Source organism: Pelmatolapia mariae, linkage group LG2 (assembly GCF_036321145.2).
Source record: "Pelmatolapia mariae isolate MD_Pm_ZW linkage group LG2, Pm_UMD_F_2, whole genome shotgun sequence".
Classification (NCBI taxonomy): domain Eukaryota; kingdom Metazoa; phylum Chordata; class Actinopteri; order Cichliformes; family Cichlidae; genus Pelmatolapia; species Pelmatolapia mariae.
The window spans coordinates 9,996,300-10,020,175 of record NC_086228.1 but is presented as its reverse complement, the minus strand read 5'-3'; the positions used below and the strand labels follow the sequence as shown (position 1 = coordinate 10,020,175).

At 39.3% G+C, this 23,876-nt stretch overlaps 2 protein-coding genes across 3 annotated transcripts; both read right to left on the bottom strand.

Annotated features, from left to right (window-relative positions):
• Positions 1–302: 302 nt before the first annotated feature.
• LOC134640834 (NLR family CARD domain-containing protein 3-like) lies at positions 303–6,805 on the bottom strand. 2 transcript variants are annotated; one of them, XM_063492833.1, is made up of 9 exons: positions 6,752–6,805; positions 6,535–6,646; positions 6,300–6,428; positions 5,394–5,719; positions 5,186–5,264; positions 4,836–5,049; positions 2,702–3,766; positions 1,501–1,674; positions 303–394 (listed from the first exon to the last, which is right to left on the bottom strand). In XM_063492833.1, the coding sequence occupies exons 7-9, from the start codon at positions 3,670–3,672 to the stop codon at positions 385–387; spliced, it is 1,155 nt and encodes a 384-aa protein (XP_063348903.1). In that variant the 5' UTR covers positions 3,673–3,766; positions 4,836–5,049; positions 5,186–5,264; positions 5,394–5,719; positions 6,300–6,428; positions 6,535–6,646; positions 6,752–6,805; the 3' UTR covers positions 303–384. The 2 variants fall into 2 exon arrangements, with proteins under 2 accessions (XP_063348903.1, XP_063348913.1); XM_063492843.1 differs by having other exon boundaries at positions 5,186–5,719.
• Positions 6,806–7,833: 1,028 nt separating this feature from the next.
• Positions 7,834–22,444, bottom strand: LOC134640825 (NLR family CARD domain-containing protein 3-like). Its single transcript, XM_063492803.1, has 17 exons — positions 22,390–22,444; positions 22,175–22,283; positions 21,946–22,068; positions 21,757–21,867; positions 18,725–18,835; positions 18,488–18,619; positions 18,296–18,367; positions 17,940–18,047; positions 17,408–17,522; positions 17,054–17,267; positions 14,230–16,033; positions 13,954–14,127; positions 13,431–13,604; positions 12,126–12,299; positions 10,250–10,420; positions 10,091–10,137; positions 7,834–9,921 (listed from the first exon to the last, which is right to left on the bottom strand). The coding sequence occupies exons 2-17, from the start codon at positions 22,255–22,257 to the stop codon at positions 9,329–9,331; spliced, it is 4,206 nt and encodes a 1,401-aa protein (XP_063348873.1). The 5' UTR covers positions 22,258–22,283; positions 22,390–22,444; the 3' UTR covers positions 7,834–9,328.
• Between the last annotated feature and the right edge of the window lie 1,432 nt (positions 22,445–23,876).

Sequence of the window (23,876 nt, the reverse complement as noted above, 5' to 3'; positions counted from 1 at the left end):
GCTACTCGCTTAGAACCACAGGGAGGGGACGAGGAGGAGGAGGATGGGTGAATGGGTGATTTTCTCTGATTGTGATACACAGTGTAGCCGCGGGCATTAGAGCAGTCCAGACTCCAGGACTGAGGATTCTCTCCAAATCTGCAGTTCTTTCGTTCTCCTTTTCTTCCTATTCCTCTGTAACTTACTGATATATCAACCTCACCTGTCCACTCCACCTCCCAGTAACAGCGACCACGTAAGACATCTTTACACAGCAGCTGACACCAGTCAACAAATCTGTCATCATGACGAGGATAAATCAGATCGTTTCTCACATGTATCACCTTCCGGTTGTTGGCAGACAGTTTGAGGTTTTTGTTTATAGTGTTTGTGTCGACTATGAGTTCACAGAAATCTGTCAAGAAAAGAGACATAATGCAGCTGCAGTTATTAATCAGTTAGTCACGATTCAGAATTTATCACAAAACACAAACATCACTATTGAAGGTTACAAATGCTCTTCTTATGGCCTCTGACGGTGGACTTATTTTTGTGCTTTTCCTGCTACAACTCCGTGCAGTGTTTAGTACTGTTGACCATAATATTTCTGAGTACACACTGACAATAAACTGGACTGAGTTAAAAACACCACTGCAAGTTAAAGGGAAGGGCCAGAGTCGTCTCGGTTTTTTGAGGCGGCTGAGGCCTTTTAACATCTGTTGGACAAAGCTCCGGATTTTCTCTGAGTCCGTTGTGGCCAAGGCCCCTCTCTCTCTATGCTGTTGCATGCTGGGGCATAAACTGATGTGCAAGGCCAGTAATGTTGAGAGGACGGAGCTGGACTCCCTTAAGGTGGCGCCGGAAAGGCGGATGTTATCCAAGTTAAAGACAATGCTGGATAACATCTCCCACCCACTCCATGACATGCTAGCCTGTCATAGGAGCACATTCAGTGAGGGACTGAGATTACCCATAATGCACCACTGAACTACACAGGAAATCATTCCTGCCTGTCTCATATCTCACTGTACAACTCCTCCATCTGATGCACAGTACACAGTGCAATAGTTACACCCTTTTGCACATCCTCTACAGTAAAATTGACAAATAACAAAGTTTTACACTTCTTAAAATATTTAAAGAAGCTCTATATATCCCAGTAAAAATGGGAAAATTTGGGTTTTATGATTACTCTTTTGATAAATCCTAAATTACAGAGAATTAGAGGGAAGAAAACAGAAAAACTTTCTGTGCTTAAAAAGAGGGATTTTTGTCAGTGAGCTACACTTTCAAGGGACAGTACAACTGCAGATGTCACACCTTGTAATATAAAAGTTTATGAAGTACTTCAATTTTAGATCATCTCTTGTATAAAGAGTTAAGGATTAGTAAAATGTTTTACTCATAAACTATTACTTGAATAGATTTTATTTATATGAGAAATTGAGAACTCTCTTAAAAGGTTTATTTACTGATGTAAATCAAGCTTTACACATTTTCACAACACAGGATAATCCTAACCTTAGAATTTCCAGTTTACAGTGTGGTGTCCCCAGTCCAACAGACAGCTCTGTTAACCCTGAATCCTGCAGATCGTTGTTACTCAGGTCCAGCTCAATCAGACTAGAGGACTGGTTTCTGAGAACTGAAGTCAGAGCTTCACAGCCTGGCTTTGAGAGATTACATCCACTCAGTCTAAAAAAATAATGTGAAAAATTATAAATGTTTTAATCATGAAACAAAGTGCATTGTACAGCTCAATGAACCAGTCAGTAAACATAACGTCTTGCCAACTATGGCAATTTTAAAAAGTACCAAATTCAATTAAATTAAAATGCAAATTATTACTGTTTATAACTTAATTACTGATTATTTAATGTCACTAATTAAACTATCACTGTGCTCTTCTGGACAGAGATCTCCGATGTTGTTCCTGGGATCTGCTGGAGCCACTCGCCTAACTTGGGAGTCGCTGCACCTACTGCACCTAGTGCTCCAATTACCACTGGGACCACTGTTACTTCACCCTCCACATCTTCTCCAGCTCTTCTCTGAGCCCTTGGTATTTCTCAAGCGTGTTTCCTGTGTCTTTCTTCTTCCTGATGTTGATGTCGTTCGGAACAGCTACATCTATCACTATGGCTGTCTTCTTCTGTTTGTCTACCACCACTATGTCTGGTTGGTTAGCTACCACCATTTTGTCCGTCTGTATCTGGAATTACCACAGGATCTGATCCCAGCCATTCTCCACTACCGTTGGGAGCACCTCCCATTTTGACCTCGGGACTTCCAGGGACTTCAACAACGTCTCTTGCCCACTGATGCCTTCTTGACCCAAAAGCCCACTTCCCTGATGCCCTGATGAGAAGACATGGACCTTGTTGATCCAGGCAACGTCTGAGCCGGCATGACTTCATATTTATCTCTTTCGCTCATGTCTGCGCTCGCTTAGCATGGGGAGTCTAGATTTAGGACCCTTACTGGATATAGATGCCCAGGTGTGCGTTTGTATCCAGTCGAACTTACAACTACTGCTTCAAAGGATATATATTCACTTACTGATGTAAATCAGGATTTACAACTTTTTAAAACACAGGATAACCCTAACCTTTGAGGGGTTACAGGCAGTCAGTCTAAAAAGATTATGTGAAAAAATTAAAATTATATAATCAAAATAATAGTGAATTTTTCATGTTTTTACTGTATGTCACTATGTACTTACAGAGCTTTATTTGAGGCTTTGACCACAGGCAACAGCCTCAGAAGAGCCTCCTCTGAAGCAGAATATTTCTTCAGGTCAAACTCATCCAGATCCTTTTCTGCTGACAGTAAGATGAAAGCCAGAGCTGACCACTGGACAGGAGACAGTTTATCCACAGAGAGGCTTCTTGAACTCAGGGACTGTTGAATCTCCTCCACTAGGGAACGATCATTCATTTCATTCAGACAGTGGAACAGATTGATGCTTTTCTCTGCAGACAGACTCTCACTTATCTTCATCTTAATGTACTGGACTGTTTCCTGGTTGGTTTCTGAACTGCTTTCTGTTTTTGTCTGCAGGCCTTTTAAAAGATCCTGATTTGTCTGCAATGAAAGACCCAGGAGGAAGCGGAGGAACAAGTCCAGATGTCCATTTGGACTCTGTAAAGCTTTGTCCACAGCAAGTTGGTAGAAGTCTGTCTTTACGATCTTATTTTTAGGTGTTTCAGATGTCTGAGATGCTGTTTGTTCCACTGGTAGCACGCTGACTCCAGAGTTGATGAAGGTCAGATGGACATGAAGAGCAGCCAGAAACTCCTGAACGCTCAGATGGATGAAGCAGAACACCGTGTCCTGGTACAGTCTGCCCTCCTCTTTAAAGATCTGTGTGAACACTCCTGAGTACACTGAGGCTGCTCTGATATCGATGCCGCACTCTGTCAGGTCTGATTCATAAAAGATCAGGTTTCCTTTCTCTAGCTGGTCAAAAGCCAGTTTTCCCAGTGATTTAATCATCTTCCTGCTTTCTGAATTCCAGTGTGAATCAGTCTCAACACCACGATCATACTTGACTTTCTTCACTTTGGATTGAACCACCAGGAAATGGATGTACATCTCAGTCAGAGTCTTGGGCAACTCTGCTCCCTCTCTAGGCTTCAACATATCCTCCAGAACTGTAGCAGTGATCCAGCAGAAGACTGGGATGTGGCACATGATATGTAGGCTTCGCGATTTCTTGATGTGGGTGGCTGGAACTTCTTTTTCAGATTACTTTTAAGTTTACGTTGACATTGTGGAGCAAAAAGTTCTAAATGGACAGAAATTGCATTAGTGAGCAAAAATCTACCAAATAAAAGCACAATCAACATTCACAGTAGTAACAGTACTGTCTATGCCTTGTGTACAATAGGTGTTGTTGTTTTGCCATCTTGGGATAACAATGGCAGAAATATTCAGAAGGTAGCCGAAACACAATGAAGTACAACAGAATGTGCTGTTCTTCTACTGCTAGTAGTAAAAGAGTAAATTAACTAGTAATTTAAGAATTAAAGTAAAAATGTTCAATATTCAGTATAATTTCATGTTTGTTCAGTGTCTCACACACAGGGTAATATTTTGTGATAATAATATTTCTGAATATATTGAGGTTTTGCAGACACGTGACCATAAACTGTGTGACTGTTCACCATTTAGGACATCTGACAGGCATGGTTGTACTCCAACGGTGTGTTTTTGCCTCAAGTTTTGAAACAAGTTTTCATCTTGGTATCATTTTATTGCATATTTTCCAAAGAATTATACTTTTGTTCGAGTTTGTTAAACTAACTTCTTGATGCATGCTCAGTCATCCAGGTAAGTAAATCCCAAAAGGTTGATTCTGTTCATCAGGATGTTTTCAGTGGGAGAAATGTTTGGTCACTCAACCATGTAACTTCCTCAGTCTCAGGTGACAGCAGTTTTCCCCAACCTTATAAACAGTACATTTGCAAAATAACTGAAACTATGAGGTCTCTGTGAATGGTACTCATGGCCATTGATCAGTGGTTGTTGATCAGTGGTTATGACAATTTGCATATTAATGATCAAGGAACTGACCTCATAGCCCATTGTTCATTTAGTGGGCTGGTTTCAGTTATCATGGAAATGTCCTGTTTATACTAAAATTCCTTTATACTAAAATGTAAATCGAATCATATGTGGGAAAGCTCTTCTTTTCCTTTTTAAATAACTGTGTTTCCTGCAATGTTTCCAGGTTATTTAGTAAATAAGACTTTTTTTTAGATATCAGCTTTCTTGAGAACTGCTCATCCATAAAAACACAGATAAATGACTGCAATGATCTGTCACATTTACTGATCAGGCTCATTTTTACTTACTGTTTTGCAGACGGTCGGCCAACTCGTTCTGTTTCATTTTCCTTAGGAAATGCAGGGTGAGCTTCACCAATGCCTCTCTGTTCCTGTGTTCTTCACCCTCACCCCCCAGCAGTGTCTCTTCCTCCATCTGACTCTCTAAGTTATCAGGACACAAAATCTTCTGGATCTTCTTCAGCTCATTTTTCACAAAAGTGATAATGTTGTCCTCCAACAGCTTGAACAGAATATATCAAATGAATCAGATTTGAATCATCACGATAACTATCAGACCCAGACACATAACCCACTGGTCTGTGCAGCATGGAGATGACTGGGAACAAAACACATGTAAAAGAAGTTGTTGTACACACCATAAAGATTGAGTCCAGACATGATTGATGCTGCTGGGCAGACTGATCACTTGGAACCTTTGAACTCTCCTCATCAAATCTGGAAGAAATGTGAAAAATTAGCTCCCACAAGGCAGAGGTCCATCTAGTAACATTTGGCTTCAAACAGTGAACGTGAGTGACTGTGAGCTGTGAGTGATGCTGAACCCTCCGAAAGTTAACAACTTACTCTGCAGGTTTGGGTCTAGTCCTAACAGGTTGCACTAACTCCCCCTCCTTCACTGTACACTTCTGAAGTTCTCTGGAGCAAGTAATCTACAACCTCCTATTGGTCCTCTTTAGGTTCTCTGACTGGTTATACTGGAAACTTCCACGTTTCACTAAGATGAATGCTATAGCATTCAGTTTTCATCATCACCCTGAAGTATTTACGTCTTGTTAACAGAGTCGAGTTCATCGCTGGAGTTATGAAGAACAGATTCATCGCACAATGTGGGTGAAAAGCTGGGCTGAAGCTGAGGTTCAGGTTCAGTAGACGCTGGTATCTGTTGTAACCTGAATAACAGCAGATAAAGTTAACTGAAATAAAAATGGAAAATTAAAAATAAAACATTTGCTGTGTCACTACAGCACTGAACAGTTTAACCCATTACTCGTTTTCAAAAACTCTAACCACATTTAATCAACTAACCACATCAGGAAGAGCTATATTAACTGCCAGTTTACCAACAGGTACTCAAGGAAAACAACCAGTACCTTTAATGTGACATTGCTTTAGTTAGATAGCAGCCTTGCTGCAATTTGGTGGAGCATTTTTATTTTTTTAAAGACGTGCCTCTGGGTACACTATAACTTTATTTCAAAGAAATAAGAAAGTGTGTATTTCCATAAAAGGCTAAAACCAGTCTGAATGTGGAATAAACCCCAAATCACCTCCCTTCTGTGTGAAAGGTTTAATTAACTGAACTTTGGAATATATATCTTTGATTTTTGAGAGTTTTAAGAAACTGACATCTCATTTATCGAAGATTACTTGGGATCATCTGCACAGCAAAAAATTAAAGAAACAAAACGTAACTGTCAACAATTAAAATAGTGATTTAGGGAATATGTTTTAATGCTGACAACAACTCACTTTGTTTCCTGTGCTCCTTGTTTGAAAAAAATATATCGCTCATTTGACCTGCTGCTCCTCATGGACACACAGCTGGGTACGGGTTCAGGTTCACGGTGGGCAGTGTGGGGTCTGTGCTGCTTCTCTGGGCTTCACACACACAGTTTTACATGTGAGTAAAAATGATGGTGCAGTGATTTAAATGCAGAGCTGAAGCATGCAGAACAGTCCCTGACAGTAAAGAAAGTCCTCTGACCTCTGAGTTTTGGTGATGGTCTCGTCTCCACACAGAGTGGCTTTAGAGGAAGAAGGAAGCTCCTCTGTGTTCTCACACAGCGCCATCACAGAGTCAGCTGAAGCATAGAAACCTGCAGAAAAAATGATTTCTCCTCATTCTGAGTGTCACAAACTCACAGCTCTGAGTGAAGCAAATCAGAGTCAGAGCCCAGCAGTGAACCGTGGGCCTTACTCACCTCTACACGGAGACAATCATCTGCAGCTCCACAAAGTCATAAAGTGAAAGTAAATAATAATCAGGAAGAGATGACGTCACTGCAGGCTTGCAAAGACTCTTCTTCTTTTATTCTTTTAAACATTTAGGAGTAATACTGCCCCCTGCTAGGCTGGAGTGTTCATCCGACACTCCAAAACAGGATTTCGGGATTTTTAAATGGGGCCAAGAAATTCCTGTGACTACAGTAAAATATTTAAATCCTGGACATAGTTTCTTCTACATGGTGGTTTATACATTTTTGAGAACCTTAACATTTTCATGCATGTTTTTCTCAGTCATAAAAATGTAATTTATTTCCGACAGTTCTTACTTAGTGCTTCGTTTTGACCGCATGTAAAGATGTGCTGTTTTGAATTTTCTCAGTACCACCTCACCTCCAGCCTGCTGCCTGTTTTCCTGTCTCTTTAGCCATTACTTCCCCTTCATCTGGACAAGTGACGTAACTACCCCTTCATCTATGTTTTTTCAGTCCATCGTTCTTCACCGCTGTAGCATCACCAGGTAAGCTCACATGCTCTTTTTTGTCTAAAACAAAATGTCAACAGACTGATGAGTCAAAAACAGCAAGCAGAGAAATGCATACATACATTTAAACTGCGTTCATGTCCTGGTTTGTCAGTAGTAGCTCCGCAAAGGGTCGGTGGGCTGTGCAACAGTTAACTTTTGATTGTGATCCAGGCTGTAACTGTTTAATTCTTTTAATATTTAGGTATTTAATATTAAAGCAAACCATTCTCACTATCGTGCATTTTCAGGTGCCCTCTATTTGAATTTGCTCAAATATCTTTAAATTTATATAATATTAGGGATAAAATTCCTGTCTGTAGAAGTCTGTAGAAACAAGTCATTCTGGCAATTTAACAATTTATTACTTTAGTAAACAAGTGCCTCAGTAGCATGTGGAAGAACCATGCACAGTCACAACACCCCATCTCATTTGATTGCAATTTATATCACGTTTCACCAATATTCCAAAAGCCAAAGATATTCAGTTGGCAAAGATAAAATCACAAATCTGCTTGTAATATTATTTTAGCCTTTTATTATTTTGGGGTCAGTTCAAAGCTGATCCCAACATTTGTGACTTCTGATTGGTATAACACTCAACAAGACAGTGAAATATTAATCACTCTTATTTGTGCATCACGTGTCCACACACAAGCCAAGCGAGATAAGCATCTCACTATTCACCCCCCAGAATCTAAACCAGCTTTTCTAAATCACAAGAGATGGTACACCATGGACAGTTTGCCAATACACAGAGCCATACAGCTATTTATTATCAGCTATTCTTTCTCCGCTATGGCTTATGTATGCAGATGTTGGCTTATTCTAACTAGTATTTTTGTTTTATACCTTGTTTTAATTTTACTTTTGACTGTGAGAGAAGACTTAGTACCGAGTGAGAAGCAAGTGAAGAAAATCCAAGCTCCACATCAGAGTCCCAGCCAGCCCTGAGATCTTCTTACTGTGAGGTAACATTCCACTACTGTGTTACTTTTGCTTAGAATATATATCATAAAACTTTGTTTCTGATTGCAAAATGAAAAACAAAAACAAAAACAAACAATCAATGTCATATTTTGGTTATGGTTTCATCCTATTAAATTCATCTTTCAACTTAGATAAATTTTGGGTAAGAGGAAGGGTTTTCAAAACCTTTCTTGCTCTTAGGCAGCACTGCTGACCACCAACCAAGCCCTGTTCCATTTAGATAAAAAAATTTCACACCAATCATATCCACCGCAGGTGATTTAACTGACTTAAAATTTTTTTTTAACTTTCACTGCGACCTAAGAGATTTCAATGTATTTATACAAGTAGTCTTTTAATGCTGACAAACATCAGCTTCAACCTGGTGGGAAACCTAATTCACATTATTTCTGTCTGCAATATTCAAATCAGTATAAACACATTTATATTTGAGGTGAATTTCACAAAGTTTTACTGGATTGAGCAGTATGTGACAATGAACAGCTGTTTGAAGCTCACTGAAGGCGAGGAAACCCACTTCATGTTGAATACAAAATGACTTGAGCTCCAGAGTTGTCTGTTTCTAATACCAGTTGTGCTGACAACAGTTTTTCCCCCCTCTAATACTTAATAAAATGATTTATACATATCTACAACACACCCTTCTGTATGAATTATATAATACTGCATGTATACTATATACATTAAATGTTTATTTTACAATACTAGTATAAGTTTCATTTGGTCTTCAAAGTTTACGTTTTCGATTTTGTCCCATTTCAGAGAAAAAAAAAAGTGAAACTATAAAACATACACAGATTCTCCAAATGTTAAAACAAAAAAGTGTGAGGGAACATGAAAAAATCCATCTTTAAACAACCAGGCAGGTCAGAATGATTTACATAAGACACTAAAGACACTCAGCAGTTACAGAATCACTGCAATAATGAGACACAATCCCAATTTAAAGACACAATCTTTAAATTCTTAAGAAATCCCTCATGTAGATGTTAAACGTGATCTGAGTCCATGAGAGCCTGTAGATTTGTCTGTGTATCTGCAGTTACACTGTTTCTCTGACAGAAGGAGATTCTTCCACCTGCACAGAACACAGACGCACCGAGGAACCACATGAATGGTGCCAGATTCCAAAGCCAGGATAAAGAGGTTCAGTGAATGTGGTGTTGAAGGTGTGGAGGTGGATCAGAGAGTCACTGGAGACATTGTAGAAGGACAGAGTGCCAGCAGGACAATCCACATACACCGCTACTCGCTTAGAACCACAGTGAGGGGACGAGGAGGACGAGGGGTGAATGACTGATATTCTCTGATTGTGATACACAGTGTAGCCACGGGCATTAGAGCAGTCCAGACTCCAGGACTGAGGATTTTCTCCAAATCTGCAGTTCTTTCGTTCTCCTTTTCTTCCTATTCCTCTGTAACTTACTGATATATCAACCTCACCTGTCCACTCCACCTCCCAGTAACAGCGACCATGTAAAACATCTTTACACAGCAGCTGACACCAGTCAACAAATCTGTCAGCATGATCGGGATATATGAAGTTGTTTCTCGTATGTGTCACCTTCATGTTATTCATAGACAGTTTGAGATTTTTGTTTATTGTGTTTGTGTCGACTGTGAGTTTAGAGAGATCTGTCAAGAAAAGAGACATAATGCAGCTGCAGTTAATCTACCGGCTGTTCCTTTAACACTTCATGAATAACTATATCAGTGATAATCTTAAGAGAATGACACCAAAATATAAAGACAGCTTAATATTTACTGTTTTAATTTTTATGAATTAAAAAAACAAAACACTTACACTTCTTCAAACCTGGTTTCAACCACTCTGCTCCAGCAGGTTCCACCCTGAAATGACAAGTATCAGCACCATAACTTTCAACATACAAAAACAGAAATTACATCCAGTGTATCAACATCCATTCTGCTCAGTCATTAACAATAATGTCATCTCACCAACCTTAGGGTTTCTAGTTTCCAGCGTTGGTCCTTTACTCCAGTCTGAAGCTCCACTCCTGCATCCCCTGGATGGTTGTAACTCAAGTCCAGCACTTTCAGATGAGAGGGGTTGGAGTTCAGAGCTGAGGCCAGAGAAGCACAGCCATCCTTTGTGATCAAGCAGCCTGACAGCCTGGAGGCACACAAAATGATGCTGGATAAGTTACTAAAGCAACAAAACGCTGAGGTACTGTTTTCTATCATTTAATTAAGCTGATTATTATCATCACATTTTGTTTCTTTAATTATAATCCAGACCATTAACTTCAACCAATAATCAGGTGTCCCAATAGAAAACATAATAAAAATAAATATTATAATTAGAGATGGCACGATACCACTTTTTTATGTCTGATACCGATACCGATATCATAAATTTGGATATCTGCCGATACCGATATGAATCCGATATAGTGTGGTTTTTAATCAATAAAACTGTTTTTAATATCTTGCTGCATTTTGTATAAGTTCATACTCAAGTTTAAATAAACAACAACACTAAAGCTATTCTGTTATACCTGTATGTAAAAAATACACTGCACCCAAAATATTTCATAGTTCAGCAATACTGATCAATCTAATAAACTTAACCCTGGAGAACCCATGGGGTCAGAGCCGACCCCATTGGTTTTCTAGGGAAACCATGGGATCAAATTTGACCCCATGGGTTCTCCAGGGTTAAACCTATTCCATCCTCCCTATTCTGGTATTTTAAAGAGTACCTAGCAGAAATATTAAGCAAACTGACAAATAGGGTTGCCAACTCCCAGCAAAAAAAAATAGGGAACCACCCCCCACCTCATGATGCTTAATCGACGTAATCAACTTTTATTTGATGCAGTGTAAAAAAAAATGCACAGAATTAAATTATTTTTCAAGAATAACTAAATCGATTCAACCTTTCTTCAACAGAATTGCAAACTGCACAGATGGTACCTTCCCAAAGGAAAAAGTACTGTAGCTTATTAGGGTATATTAGACTTAACAGTTACTATATACAGTAATGGACTTCTACACATTTTACATCAGATTAAAACTTTGGGTGTAAGATTCAGATAATTATTTATTAAAAGCTAGACATTTTAAATGAGAATAAGAAAGATAAGTATGTCTTTGTGCCCCCTTTTCCCTGTTCATGCCCCATCGGCCCCCCTGGCTAAACTTTGCTAGATCCGCCCCTGCACAGTTACCAGCCGTCAGCTACGTAGAAAAGGATCCTGGTCTAGAAAGTAATATTAAATAAATTCTAACAACAGCTTATCAAGGTTAAACGTGGTGCTGTTGTTCAGCCGCTGGTTTCCTCTTTCTGGCGCGAAGAGGGCCAAAAACAAAGAAGAGAGACGGACTGGGACAGAAAAGCCGATCAGCTGATCATTAAGCAGTTTCATGAAGTAGCGGCAGGAGAGGGAGGGAGAGAGAAGAGGCAGTCGCTCCATATATTGGTTGTTAAGCTTAACGTGGGAATGCTTTACAAACATTCAGAGATGAACTTACACACTTGCTTTACTTGCTTTGCTCTGGGATAACTTCCTCAGAGATGAAATGCTGGTTTGCTCATCCGCTCTATCATGTGTTGCATACTGCTCCAACGTGCTACGGTTATGAGCCGAGTTACGCCGTGTCGCAAGTTTTGTGAGGTGCTTTTTTGATATTTAATGGATCGGATTACATTTTTTATTTCTCTCCGATATCCGATTCAGTAATTTACGTCAGTATCGGACCGATACCGATACGTAATATCGGATCGGTCCATCTCTAATTATAATATAACAACATAAGCAGAGAAACAGTCATTTTAATTCACAGTGTAAACACTGATTGCAGAGGCTAATCTTAACCTGAGAGTTTCCAGTTTGCAGTGTTGACTTTCCAGTCCAGTGGACAGTGCCTTCACTCCTGTATCCTTCAGGTTGTTGTTATTCAGGTCCAGCTCTCTCAGACTCGATGACTGACAGGAGAGAACCGGAGAAAGAGCTTCACAGCTTTTCTCTGACAGGTTACAGACACTCAGTCTGAAAAGACAATAATGAATAGCACACAATGATTGGTTTGAATAAACAAATAATCTAATAATGAGCATAAAATCTTATCAACTATGGCAATGTAACGAAATACAAAATTCAATTAAATTAAAACTCAAATGATCCCTCAGCTACATGGAGATGAACATTAGTAATTTTGATCTAATCTATGGCTTAAATAACACAATGTCTATATGATTGTGAAAGTTCACACATATGTTTTATGAGGATTATTTTAACAAAGCTCATTATCATTTTTGAGATTAAATGACTTACTCTTTTTATGTCAATTTCTATATCAGTATAATATATTGAATATATATTATATAATATACAAGATACAATATAAAGCTCCTGTGTAAAGCACAGACCCTAAAATATTAGAAAGAAATTGTCTTTTAAGTTATCTCAGTTTCAAAACATACATTTTTATACAAATACTTTAAAAGTTTTAATTATTCACAAACTCTACTGTACAATACTTTTTTCCCATAATTTTCACAACAGCGGCATAGTGATGTACAAATAGAGGTAGCTGTTTTGTTGTAGTCAGATCCCACATCCATTTTACAAAGGATTAAATTAGGTAAAGGTAAAGCACAGAAATATGAACTTTTCAGGGGACAGCACTAGTTCAGAATTCACACCTTGTGATTTAAAAGGCACTGAGAGTATTTTTAGATAATGTCTTGTATAAATAACTATGGCTTAATAAAACCATGTACCCACAAATTTAATATATACATTTGATTTATGCAAGCATGTATACTGAGGTTAAGTGCTTTATTTGCCATTAGCAATCATGAAGTGACTCAAAAACTCTAGAGGGCCAAATATAAAATGTTGTACTTGTATCTGCTTTTAAAGGATCATTAAAGTTCTCTGCTGTGCTGTTTTACTCCCACAGCTATTCCTCAAACTCACAACATTCAATTTAATTCAGTCTTATTTATATAGCCTCAAATCACAACAACAGTGGTCTCAAGTCACTTTATATTGTAAGGTACCCCCCTTTAATAAATCTGTGGCTATATGAAAAGAGCAGAGCACACACTGAAAATCCTCATAAAGGAAACCAACATACCAAAAAGGGAAAGATAGAAAATAATCATAAGAACTGACCTCAGAATTTCTAGTTTTTGTAATGAACGCTGTAGTTCATCTGACAACAGTTGCACTCCTGAGTCCCCTGGATTATTGTAGCTCAAGTCCAGTTCTTTCAAGTGGGTATGTTTGGAGTTAAGTGCTGAGACAAGAGACCTACAGCCATCCTCTGTGATCTGACAGCCTGACAGCCTGCCGAACCAGAAAGCAACACAAGTCCAATGTATTTTCATTTTCTATTTTCAGTATCCCTAGCTCACACTTGATCACACTCCTTAACTTCAGAAAAATGCATATATGAACTCTGAACAATGTTGGTAGTCACATATTGAGATATAGTCTGAAGCTGTCCTGTCCTGACTGGTGTTAGATACATCTTTAAAGCTTGAAAAAACGTTTTTCGTAATGGATGGTGCTTAGTTAGGGATGAAGGGGGGAGGACACGAGGCTCATTGTGATTCCACAACCTGTTTTTTCACAGGTTAAAGATTGTTTGATATCTGATCTGACCACATCAGTTATTTATGTTATTTATTCATACCTTAGAGTTTCCAGTTTACAGTCTGGGCTCCCCAGTTTAACAAAAAGTGCTTTCACCCCAGAATCCTGCAGGGTGTTGTTACTCAGGTCTAGCTCAAGTAGACTAGAGACTGGGTTACTGAGAACTGAAGTCAGAGCTTCACAGCTTGTCTTTGAGAGGTTACAGTCAGTCAGTCTAAAAACAGAATGTGAAAAAAATACAGATTTTTAAATACTGACACAAAAGAAATGCAACTTTCGCTGTTTTCAATAAATGTGTACCTGTCTGTGTACTTACACGGCTTTTCTTGAGGCTTTGACCACTGGCAGCAGCCTCAGAAGAGCCTCCTCTGAAGCAGAGTATTTCTTCAGGTCAAACACATCCAGACCATTTTCTGATGACAGTAAGATGAAGACCAGAGCTGACCACTGAGCAGGAGACAGTTTATCTATAGAGAGGCTTCCTGAACTCAGGGACTGTTGGATCTCCTCCACTAGAGAACGATCGTTCAGTTCATTCAGACAGTGGAACAGATTGATGCTTTTCTCTGCAGACAGATTCTCACCAATTTTCTTCTTAATGTACTGGACTGTTTCCTTATTGGTTTCTGAACTGCTTTCTGTCTGTGTCTGCAGGCCTTTTAAAAGATCCTGATTTGTCTGCAATGAAAGACCCAGGAGGAAGCGGAGGTACAAGTCCAGATGTCCATTTGGACTCTGTAAAGCTTTGTCCACAGCACGTTGGTAGAAGTCTGTCTTTACAATCTTATTTTTAGGTGTTTCAGATGTCTGAGATGCTGTTTGTTCCACTGGTAGCACACTGACTCCAGAGTTGATGAAGGTCAGATGGAAATGAAGAGCAGCCAGAAACTCTTGAACGCTCAGATGGATGAAGCAGAACACTGGGTTCTGATATAGCCCTCTTTCCTCTTTAAAGATCTGTGTGAACACTCCTGAGTACACTGAGGCTGCTCTGATATCGATGCCACAGTCTGTCAGGTCTGATTCATAAAAGATCAGTTTTCCTTTCTCTAGCTGGTCAAAAGCCAGTTTTCCCAGTGATTCAATCATCTTCCTGCTTTCTGAATTCCAGTGTGGATCTGTCTCAACACCATGATCATACTTGACTTTCTTCACTTTGGATTGAACCACCAGGAAATGGATGTACATCTCAGTCAGAGTCTTGGGCAACTCTGCTCCCTCTCTAGGCTTCAACATATCCTCCAGAACTGTAGCAGTGATCCAGCAGAAGACTGGGATGTGGCACATGATATGGAGGCTTCGCGATTTCTTGATGTGGGTGATGATCCCCGTGGCCTGCTCCTCATCTCTGAATCGCTTCCTGAAGTACTCTTCCTTCTGTGGGTCAGTGAACCCTCTGACTTCTGTCACCATGTCAACAAACTGAGGAGGAATCTGACTGGCTGCTGCAGGTCGTGTGGTTATCCAGACACGAGCGGAGGGAAGCAGTTTCCCCCTGATGAGATTTGTTAGCAGCACATCCACTGAGGTCGACAGTGTAACTTCAGTTAGGATCTCAGTATTGTGAAAGTCCAAAGGAAGTCGACACTCATCCAGACCATCCAAGATGAACACGACCTGGAAGTCTTCAAACCTGCAGATTCCTGCTTTTTTGGTTTCAGTAAAGAAGTGATGAACAAGTTCCACCAAGCTGAACTTTGTCTCTTTCAGCACATTCAGCTCTCTGAATGTAAATGGAAATGTGAAATGGATGTCCTGGTTAGCTTTTTCTTCAGCCCAGTCTAGCGTAAACTTTTGAATTAAGACTGTTTTCCCAATGCCAGCCACTCCTTTTGTCAGCACTGTTCTGATTGGTTCATCTCTTCCAGGTGACCTTTTAAAGATGTCTTCTCGTCTGATTGTTGTTTCTGGTCTTTCTGGTGTCCTGGATGCTGTTTCAAGCTGGCTGACCTCATGTTCATTATTGACCTCTGCAGTCCCTCCCTCTGTGATGTAGAGCTCAGTGTAGATCTGATTCAGTAGCGTTGGGTTTCCTGCTTTAGCGATCCCCTCAAACACACACTGGAACTTCTTTTTCAGGTTACTTTTAAGTTTACGTTGACATTGTGGAGCAAAAAGTTCTAAATGGACAGAAATTGCATCAGTGAGCAAAAATCTACCAAATAAAAGCACAATCAAAGTTCACAGCAGTCACAGTACTGTCTATGCCTTGTGTACAGTAGGTGCCATTGTTTTGCCATCTTGGGATAACAACGGCAGAAGTATTCAGAAGATAGTAGAAATATAATGAAGTACAACAGAATGTGCTGTTATGGTTCTTTTCTTGTTAGCAATAAAACAGTAAATTAACCAGTTATTCAAGAATTAAAGTAAAAAAAAGACTAAAAAAGAAATCACGGCAGTATAATTTCATGTTCATTCTTCAGCGTTATTGGATATACTTAGATTAGATTTAATCTAAAATGTTCAGTTCCTATTTTGGAGAAGCGAGTGTAACCTAGGTTATTTTCACATTTTTCCATAGCAACCTGTGATTAAATCAGGTCCAATATAGAGGATAACGCTTGAGCAATCTGTGCATGGTGTCATGTGACAAAACTCATAAAAAAAAAAGAAAAAAGATACTGAACATTTTATTGATGCTTGCAGGCAGCGCCATTTATAAGTGTAGCTAACTAAAGGGCAATTCCTATCCTTCTTTTTGAATGTTTTACTGTCACCAATTATAGACTACCTCATTTGAAGTCTGAATCTACTGAAACAAGCAGCAGCACCAACTGTGCAATAGTAATGACACGGCAGAAGTAGCATAAAAGAAGCTCAGGTATTGTTTTCAGTGGAAATTTCAGTATAAAATTACTGCAAAATACTTTACTTTAACAACACCTAAAGTAACTAAAACCTGTAACTCTTTAGGAGCAAATGTACTGTTTATAAGGTTGGGGAAACCTGCAGTCAGCTGAGACTGAAGGACTGAAGGTTCCAGGTTATTTTAGAAATGCACTTGTACAAATTATAATTTATTAGCATAAATAAGACACTTGGGATATCAGCTTTTCCGAGAACTGCTCTTCCATATTACACAGATAAATGACTGAAATGATCTGTCACATTTACTGTTCAGGCTCATTTTTACTTACTGTTCTGCAGACAGTCAGCCCACTCGTCCTTTTTCATTGTTCTTAGGAAATGCAGGGTGAGCTTCACCAATGCCTCTCTGTTCCTCTGTTCTTCACCCTCACCCCCCAGCAGCATCTCTTCCTCCATTTGACTCTCTGAGTTATCTGGACACAAAATCTTCTGGATCTTCTTCAGCTCATTTTTCACAAAAGTGATAATTTTGTCCTCCAGCAGCTTGAACAGAATATATCAAATGATGAAATCAGATTTGAATCATCACGATAACCATCAGACCAAGACACATAACCCACTGGTCTGTGCAGCATGGGGATGACTGGGAACAAAACACATGTAAAAGAAGTTGTTGTACACACCATAAAGTCGAGTTCATCGCTGGAGTAATGAAGAACAGATTCATTGCACAATGTGGGTGCAAAGCTGGGCTGAAGCTGAGGTTCAGGTTCAGTAGATGCTGGTATCTGTTGTAACCTGAATAACAGCAGATAAAGTTAACTGAAATATAAGTGGAAAATTAAAAATAAAACATTTGCTGTGTCACTACAGCACTGAACAGTTTAACCCATTACTCGTTTTCAAAAACTCTAACCACATTTAATCAGCTAACCACATCAGGAAGAGCTATATTAACTGCCAGTTTACCAGCAGGTGCTCAAGGAAAACAACCAGTACCTTTAATGTGACATTGCTTTTAGTTAGATAGCAGCCTTGCTGCAATTTGGTGGAGCATTTTAGTGATTAAGGGAATACGTTTTAATGCTGACAACAACTCACTTTGTTTCCTGTGCTCCTTGTTTGAAAAAAATATTTCGCTCATTCGACCTGCTGCTCTTCATGGACACACAGCTGGGTAGTATTCAGTTTTCATTATCATCCTGAAGTACTTACGTCTCGTTAAAAGAGTCGAGTTCATTGATGGAGTTATGAAGAACAGATTCATCGCACGTTGTGGGTGCTGATGAATAAGGTTCAGTAGATGATGGTATCTGTTGTAACCTGAATAACAGCAGATAAAGTTAACTGAAGAAGAAAAGATGCTGCTTGGCTGCAGTGAGTGACAGATGTTATTGATAGTAAACAGCTGATCTCTGGCTTGGTGGACAGATGTGCTACCACTACATCTCTATGTTCAGGTTTCTTTTTGTCACAACTTTCATCAACCACATATACGTTGCTTCTTCTCCCAGCAGCACTACCGAGACAAACACAATGAATAATTAGTAAGATGTAATCCAACAACTTACTGTTTCCCAAATAATCTTTGTAAGAAATTCATGATAACCTCCATGATCCAGTTCTTCATGAAGGATAACCAGCTGCATATGGGCAAGAAAACACTTAATTACAATGAACAGCATGAAGTGAATTAATTCCTGGTTACAATATTTTATTTGCAAAAGTCCAGTTAAATATTTCTGGTAGCTTTATATCCTTACCCTTCATTAGCAGGCAGGTTCTGACTCTTCTCTGTATCTCGGCTGAAATCAATATATCGCTCATTTGAGCTGCTGCTCATCGTGGACACACAGACGGGTTCAGGTTTAGGAGATTTTTTTCTCTGACGTATCCTGATAAAATATTGGTAAATGTATCAAAGGTCACATATTCAGCGTAACTGTCAAACATTTCAATAGAGAATAAAATGTTAAGTTTTAATGCTGACAACAACTCACTTTGTGCCCTGTGCTCCTTGTTTGAAATCAATATGTCGCTCATTCGACTGGTCGGTCATCATGGACACACAGCTCGGTCCGGGTTTAGAAGTATCTGGAATCTGATAACCCCTGATACAATAATAGGAAATGGATTAAAAGTCACACATTCAGAATAACTGTCACAGATTAAAATAATATAATAAATAAATACAGTGGTTTGAAAAGTGTTGCCCCCTTTTCTTTCTAACACTTACATGTTTCTGGCCCTGTTATAGGGCCGTTATCACAAACACTTGACTGCAGTCTACGTTGCCACAACCAGTTCTTAGGTTTAGGAGAAAGTAGGACTGGGCGATATATCGAGTTTTTAAATATATCGATATATTTTTATACGAGATAAGAGATGTGACAATATCGTTTATATCGATATAGTCTATGTTACGTTATAATTATACTTGTGGAACCGCAAGTTTGCCTCTCTTTCATCCACTTTTGTCTCTACGCTGCGTTACTCGGCCTCGCCTCTCTCCTTCACTGAACACAACTCCCCCTCCCCCATCGCTTCACCTGCAGGCAACGACAAGATGGACACGGCAGCTATCAAAGAGGAGCTGGTCGGTAAAAAGAAAACATTTGGAGATTACTATTAGGGCTGCCACGATTAGTCGACTAGTCACGATTACGTCGACTATCAAAATCGTCGACGACTGATTTAATAGTCGACGCGTCGTTTGAAGCTTTGTAAGACCACAAAAGCCGCAGGAATAAGTAGTAGGATTTAAGAGTGTAATAACGGACTGAAACAGAAGATGGCAGCACTGCATGTACAAGGATGCCAGCTGCCGTTAAACCCCGAAGAAGAAGAAGTAGCTCTATCCCAGAATTCATAGCGCAGCCCAGCTCAGTTTCCAACAATGGCGGCAGCTAGTTAGTTTTAATATTACTCTGATTATTCTTTCTGGGTCACAAAATAAACGTTTAACATATTTTCAGGCGAGAATGTAGCTGTGTAAACCTCAAATATCTGCTCAGTTTATCAAGACACCACATATTTTCAAAAGCGCTCCGACGTTTTCGGAGACGTCTGTTACCCACTAGCTCGATAGCTAGCCAGGGGCAAGGCTCACTAGAGCCCGTGAGAACACAGGACTCCCGGCAAATCGTTTTCAAACCCACCGCCGTCTTTCGCTACTCAGGTTAAAAGTGATATATAAGTCACTTAGATAACTTAAAAATGTTATTGTTTGGCTTTTTTTTAGTATTTTATTTGTTCCTGAGTAAATCGGTTTGGCTGAGATTAAAGTTATAGTTTTTACACAGCTGAATAAACGTCAAGCAGACAACTGATTATCAGAAGTGTGAGATGCTGGAGAATATACTCCGGTGTCCTGTTACATTTTAGATAGCAAGGAGCAGACGGCTGAGTTTATTAAACTTCACCTAAACAATCTGCAAATTTCATTAAAATTTAATAAACTATCATCTTGTCTTTATTTTTAGTTAGCACATACTTTAAACACTTAAAGCTGTAAGCTAATGATAGTTATATAAGAGCAGATGCACGCTGGTGCAATAAGCTGTACATTTTACGTCCAATGGATGCATGACCTGATTAGTCGACTAATCGCAAAAATAATCGGTGACTAGTCGACTATCAAAATAATCGTTTGTGGCAGCCCTAATTACTATTTTAGTGCTGCAGCGTTACTCTCGTTAAAATGACGTTAACGGCATAACTGTATTAACCCGGCAAATCTCCGTTAACGAGTACCGCGGATCGCCCCGTGCGTGGGGCTGCACGGCGTCAACGCGTTAGTGTTGCGGTTAGCGTTAGCGGTTACCTCGTTAACGTGTTGACGCCGTGCAGCTAGCATTACTAGTATTTTCACCATTTACAACAGTGCCTTAAAGTGCAAAATGAAGAGTGTGTGAAACTGCGTGCTGTATCCCAGACCGCGAAGTCTCCCAGCCTCCCGCCCTGTAATAAACTACCTTACAAAACTCGTATACCGTATTTTTCGGACTATAACCTTACACTAAAATCCTTTCATTTTCTCAAAAATCGAATGTGTGCCTTATGTATGAGTTCTGGTTGTGCTTACTGACCGCGAACCGATTTTATGTGGTACACAGCGCTCAGCAATCTGTCAAAAATGCGTTGGTAAGCTACGAAGCCGCACCGCTTGATGGATTGTTGGAGCATTACGGCTACCATGGTCAGGGACGTAGCTAACAACTCTTTGCCATTTGAGAATAACATGAACTTGGATTTCTCTGGATTTAACACCAACTTAAGTTGAGTTAAATGGGACTGAACTACATCAAAGGCAGACTGCAGAAATTGCAGGGTTTGTGCTACTGAAGGGGATACATACACAATATTACCGTATTGTGTGTGTATAAGGACCACAAATGGCACTTGTAAGAGACATGGTTACGAAGCGGATTTCAAACTCCAGGCTGTCAGTCACGCAGTAGAACTCAGGAACAGAGCAGCTGCGAAATCTGTCTTTGTTATTATGCTCAGCGTCTTTTAGTTTACATTTTGACTGCACAATTGTAAGCTTTTTGTTATGCACAAAAACAACATTGTGTTTCTTTTATTTATGGAGCATTATTATTTAATAAATGCTGATAATTTATTTTTGAGTAATTTCTTCATGTACATCTACGCTGTATGTTAATAAAAGTGCCTGTGTGACATCTGGGACACAGCTTTGACGAAGAACTCTCTTTTTGTTCTTACTTTATGGCTTTAAAAAATATCGAGATATATATCGTATATCGCCATGCAGCTAAAGAATATCGAGATATGAATTTTAGGCCATATCGCCCAGCCCTAGGAGAAAGTACTTTTTCACAAAGGGTGGGTAGATTTGATAGATTTTCGGCCTTAATAAATTAAAATGAAAAACTGCATTTTGTATCTTCTCAGTTTGTTTTTGTCTAATATTAAGATTTGTGTGGCAAATATGCAAAAAAAAGGGGCAAACAATTTTTAACATATATGTTACATGTGTGTTAATTTTTAATGCTGACAAACAACTCACCTCGTCTCCACTGGTGCTTGTTTGAAATCAATATATCGCTCATTTGAGCTGCTGCTCATCGTGGACACACAGACGGGTTCAGGTTTAGGAGATTGTTTTCTCTGACGTATCCTGATAAAATATTGATAAATGTTTCAAAGGTCACATATTCAGCGTAACTGTTAAGTTTTAATGCTGACAAAAACTCACTTTGTTTCCTGTGCTCCTTGTTTGAAATCAATATATCGCTCATTGGACTGGTCGCTCATCACGGACATACAGCTGGGTTCAGGTTCACGGTGGGCAGTGTGGGGTCTGTGCTGCTTCTCTGGGCTTCACACACACAGTTTTACATGTGAATAAAAATGATGGTGCAGTGATTTAAATGCAGAGCTGTAGCATGCAGAAGAGTCCCTGGCAGTAAAGAAAGTCATCTGACCTCTGAGCTTTGGTGATCTCGTCTCCACACAGAGTGGCTTTAGAGGGAGGAGGAAGCTCCACTTTGTTCTCACACAGCGCCATCACAGAGTCAGCTGAAGCACAGAAACCTGCAGAAAAAAAAGATTTCTCCTCATTCTGAGTGTCACAAACTCACAGCTCTGAGTGAAGCAAATCAGAGTCAGAGCCCAGCAGTGAACCGTGGGCCTTACTCACCTCTACACGGAGACAATCATCTGCAGGTTCACAAAGCCATAAAATGAAAGTAAATAATAACCAGGAAGTGATGATGTCACTGCAGGCTTGCTACGACTCTTCCTCTTTTATTCTTTTAAACATGTAGGAGTAATACTGCCCCCTGCTAGGCTGGAGTGGGCAGGATAGGCAGGATTTTTAAATGGGCCAAGAAATTCATCCACAAAAACATCAAAAAACAAAACAAACACACAAAAAAGAGCTGCTTTATTGTGCTTCATGTCACTCCATCCAAGTTTGTTCGTAACTTTAAAAATGAAACTTTTTGCCAACAGTTTATACCAAATGCCTCAGTTTGACCAAACACTTCAAAGTGTAGAAATGTCTTCCTTTTGTTCCACGTGCTACTATTCTTCTCAGTGTCCACAGCAAACTCCTGAGACGTGCATTAAAAATGAAGGCAGAAGTTAGAGAGGGAAGGATAAAAAACCCCACAAAATGTTAAATTTTGCAGCCACAATAAGTCAGAGTGTGTCTCATAGTTTCACCGGTTTTATTTGTCAGCCAAGCGAACAAATCGTCTCTTCTCCTTGAACTTTGTGTCTGCCACACTAACACCAACAGCCAAAACATCTAAGTGCTGTATCCTGACAGACCTGAGTCCACATTGAAGGAAAATCTGTTTTTATGTTTTAAATAATATTACAGATTTGTTTTCTGTGTCTCTGTGCTGTATCAGTAATACTCTCAGGCTGCCAGCCCCTATTAAAATTCTCTTGCTCCCCCCACTGTCCGTCAGCCAGGTCAAAGCAAGAATTTATGAACCCATTATTGCTTAAAGTGAGACAAATATAATAACAGAGTTTTTCTTTACTCTTTTTTTTAACTACATGCATGAGCATCTGTGCCACAATCAAAGCAACACTGCATGAATATTACTGGTCAAGTCAAAAACCATAAACTGTGCACAGTATTGTTTATCTGCAAACCAGAAGATTTTCCATAATAATAATTATAAAAAAAAAAAGTTATACTTGCAGAGTTCTTGCAGTATAACGTTAATGCAGTATTTGCTGGGATATGCAGTATTTACAAAGGTTGATTACAGTTTATTCCACAATGTGGCGATGTACCACCCTAAATGACACCAACACGCAGCTGTTTTCATTATTAGGCGGTTTTTCTTTTTCTTAAGGAGGACCTGCTGCAATAGAAACTCCGCTTGAAGTTCCAAAGAAGAACGATTTATATTAACAGTGTTCATTATTAAACTGTTGTATGAAAAATGTGTAAATGGCTAAAAATAACCCTTCTTACTATTACAAATTGACTAAAGAGTTTCAATTTAATTGATTCATTTTATATTATTTATACAGCGCCAAATCACAACAACAGTTGCCTCAAGGCGCTTTATACTGCAAGTTAGTAATACAAAGAAAACTCGACCAATCAACCTTTGATGACAGCAGAAAGGAAAAACTGTTTTTAGCAGAAACCAACCACCGGCA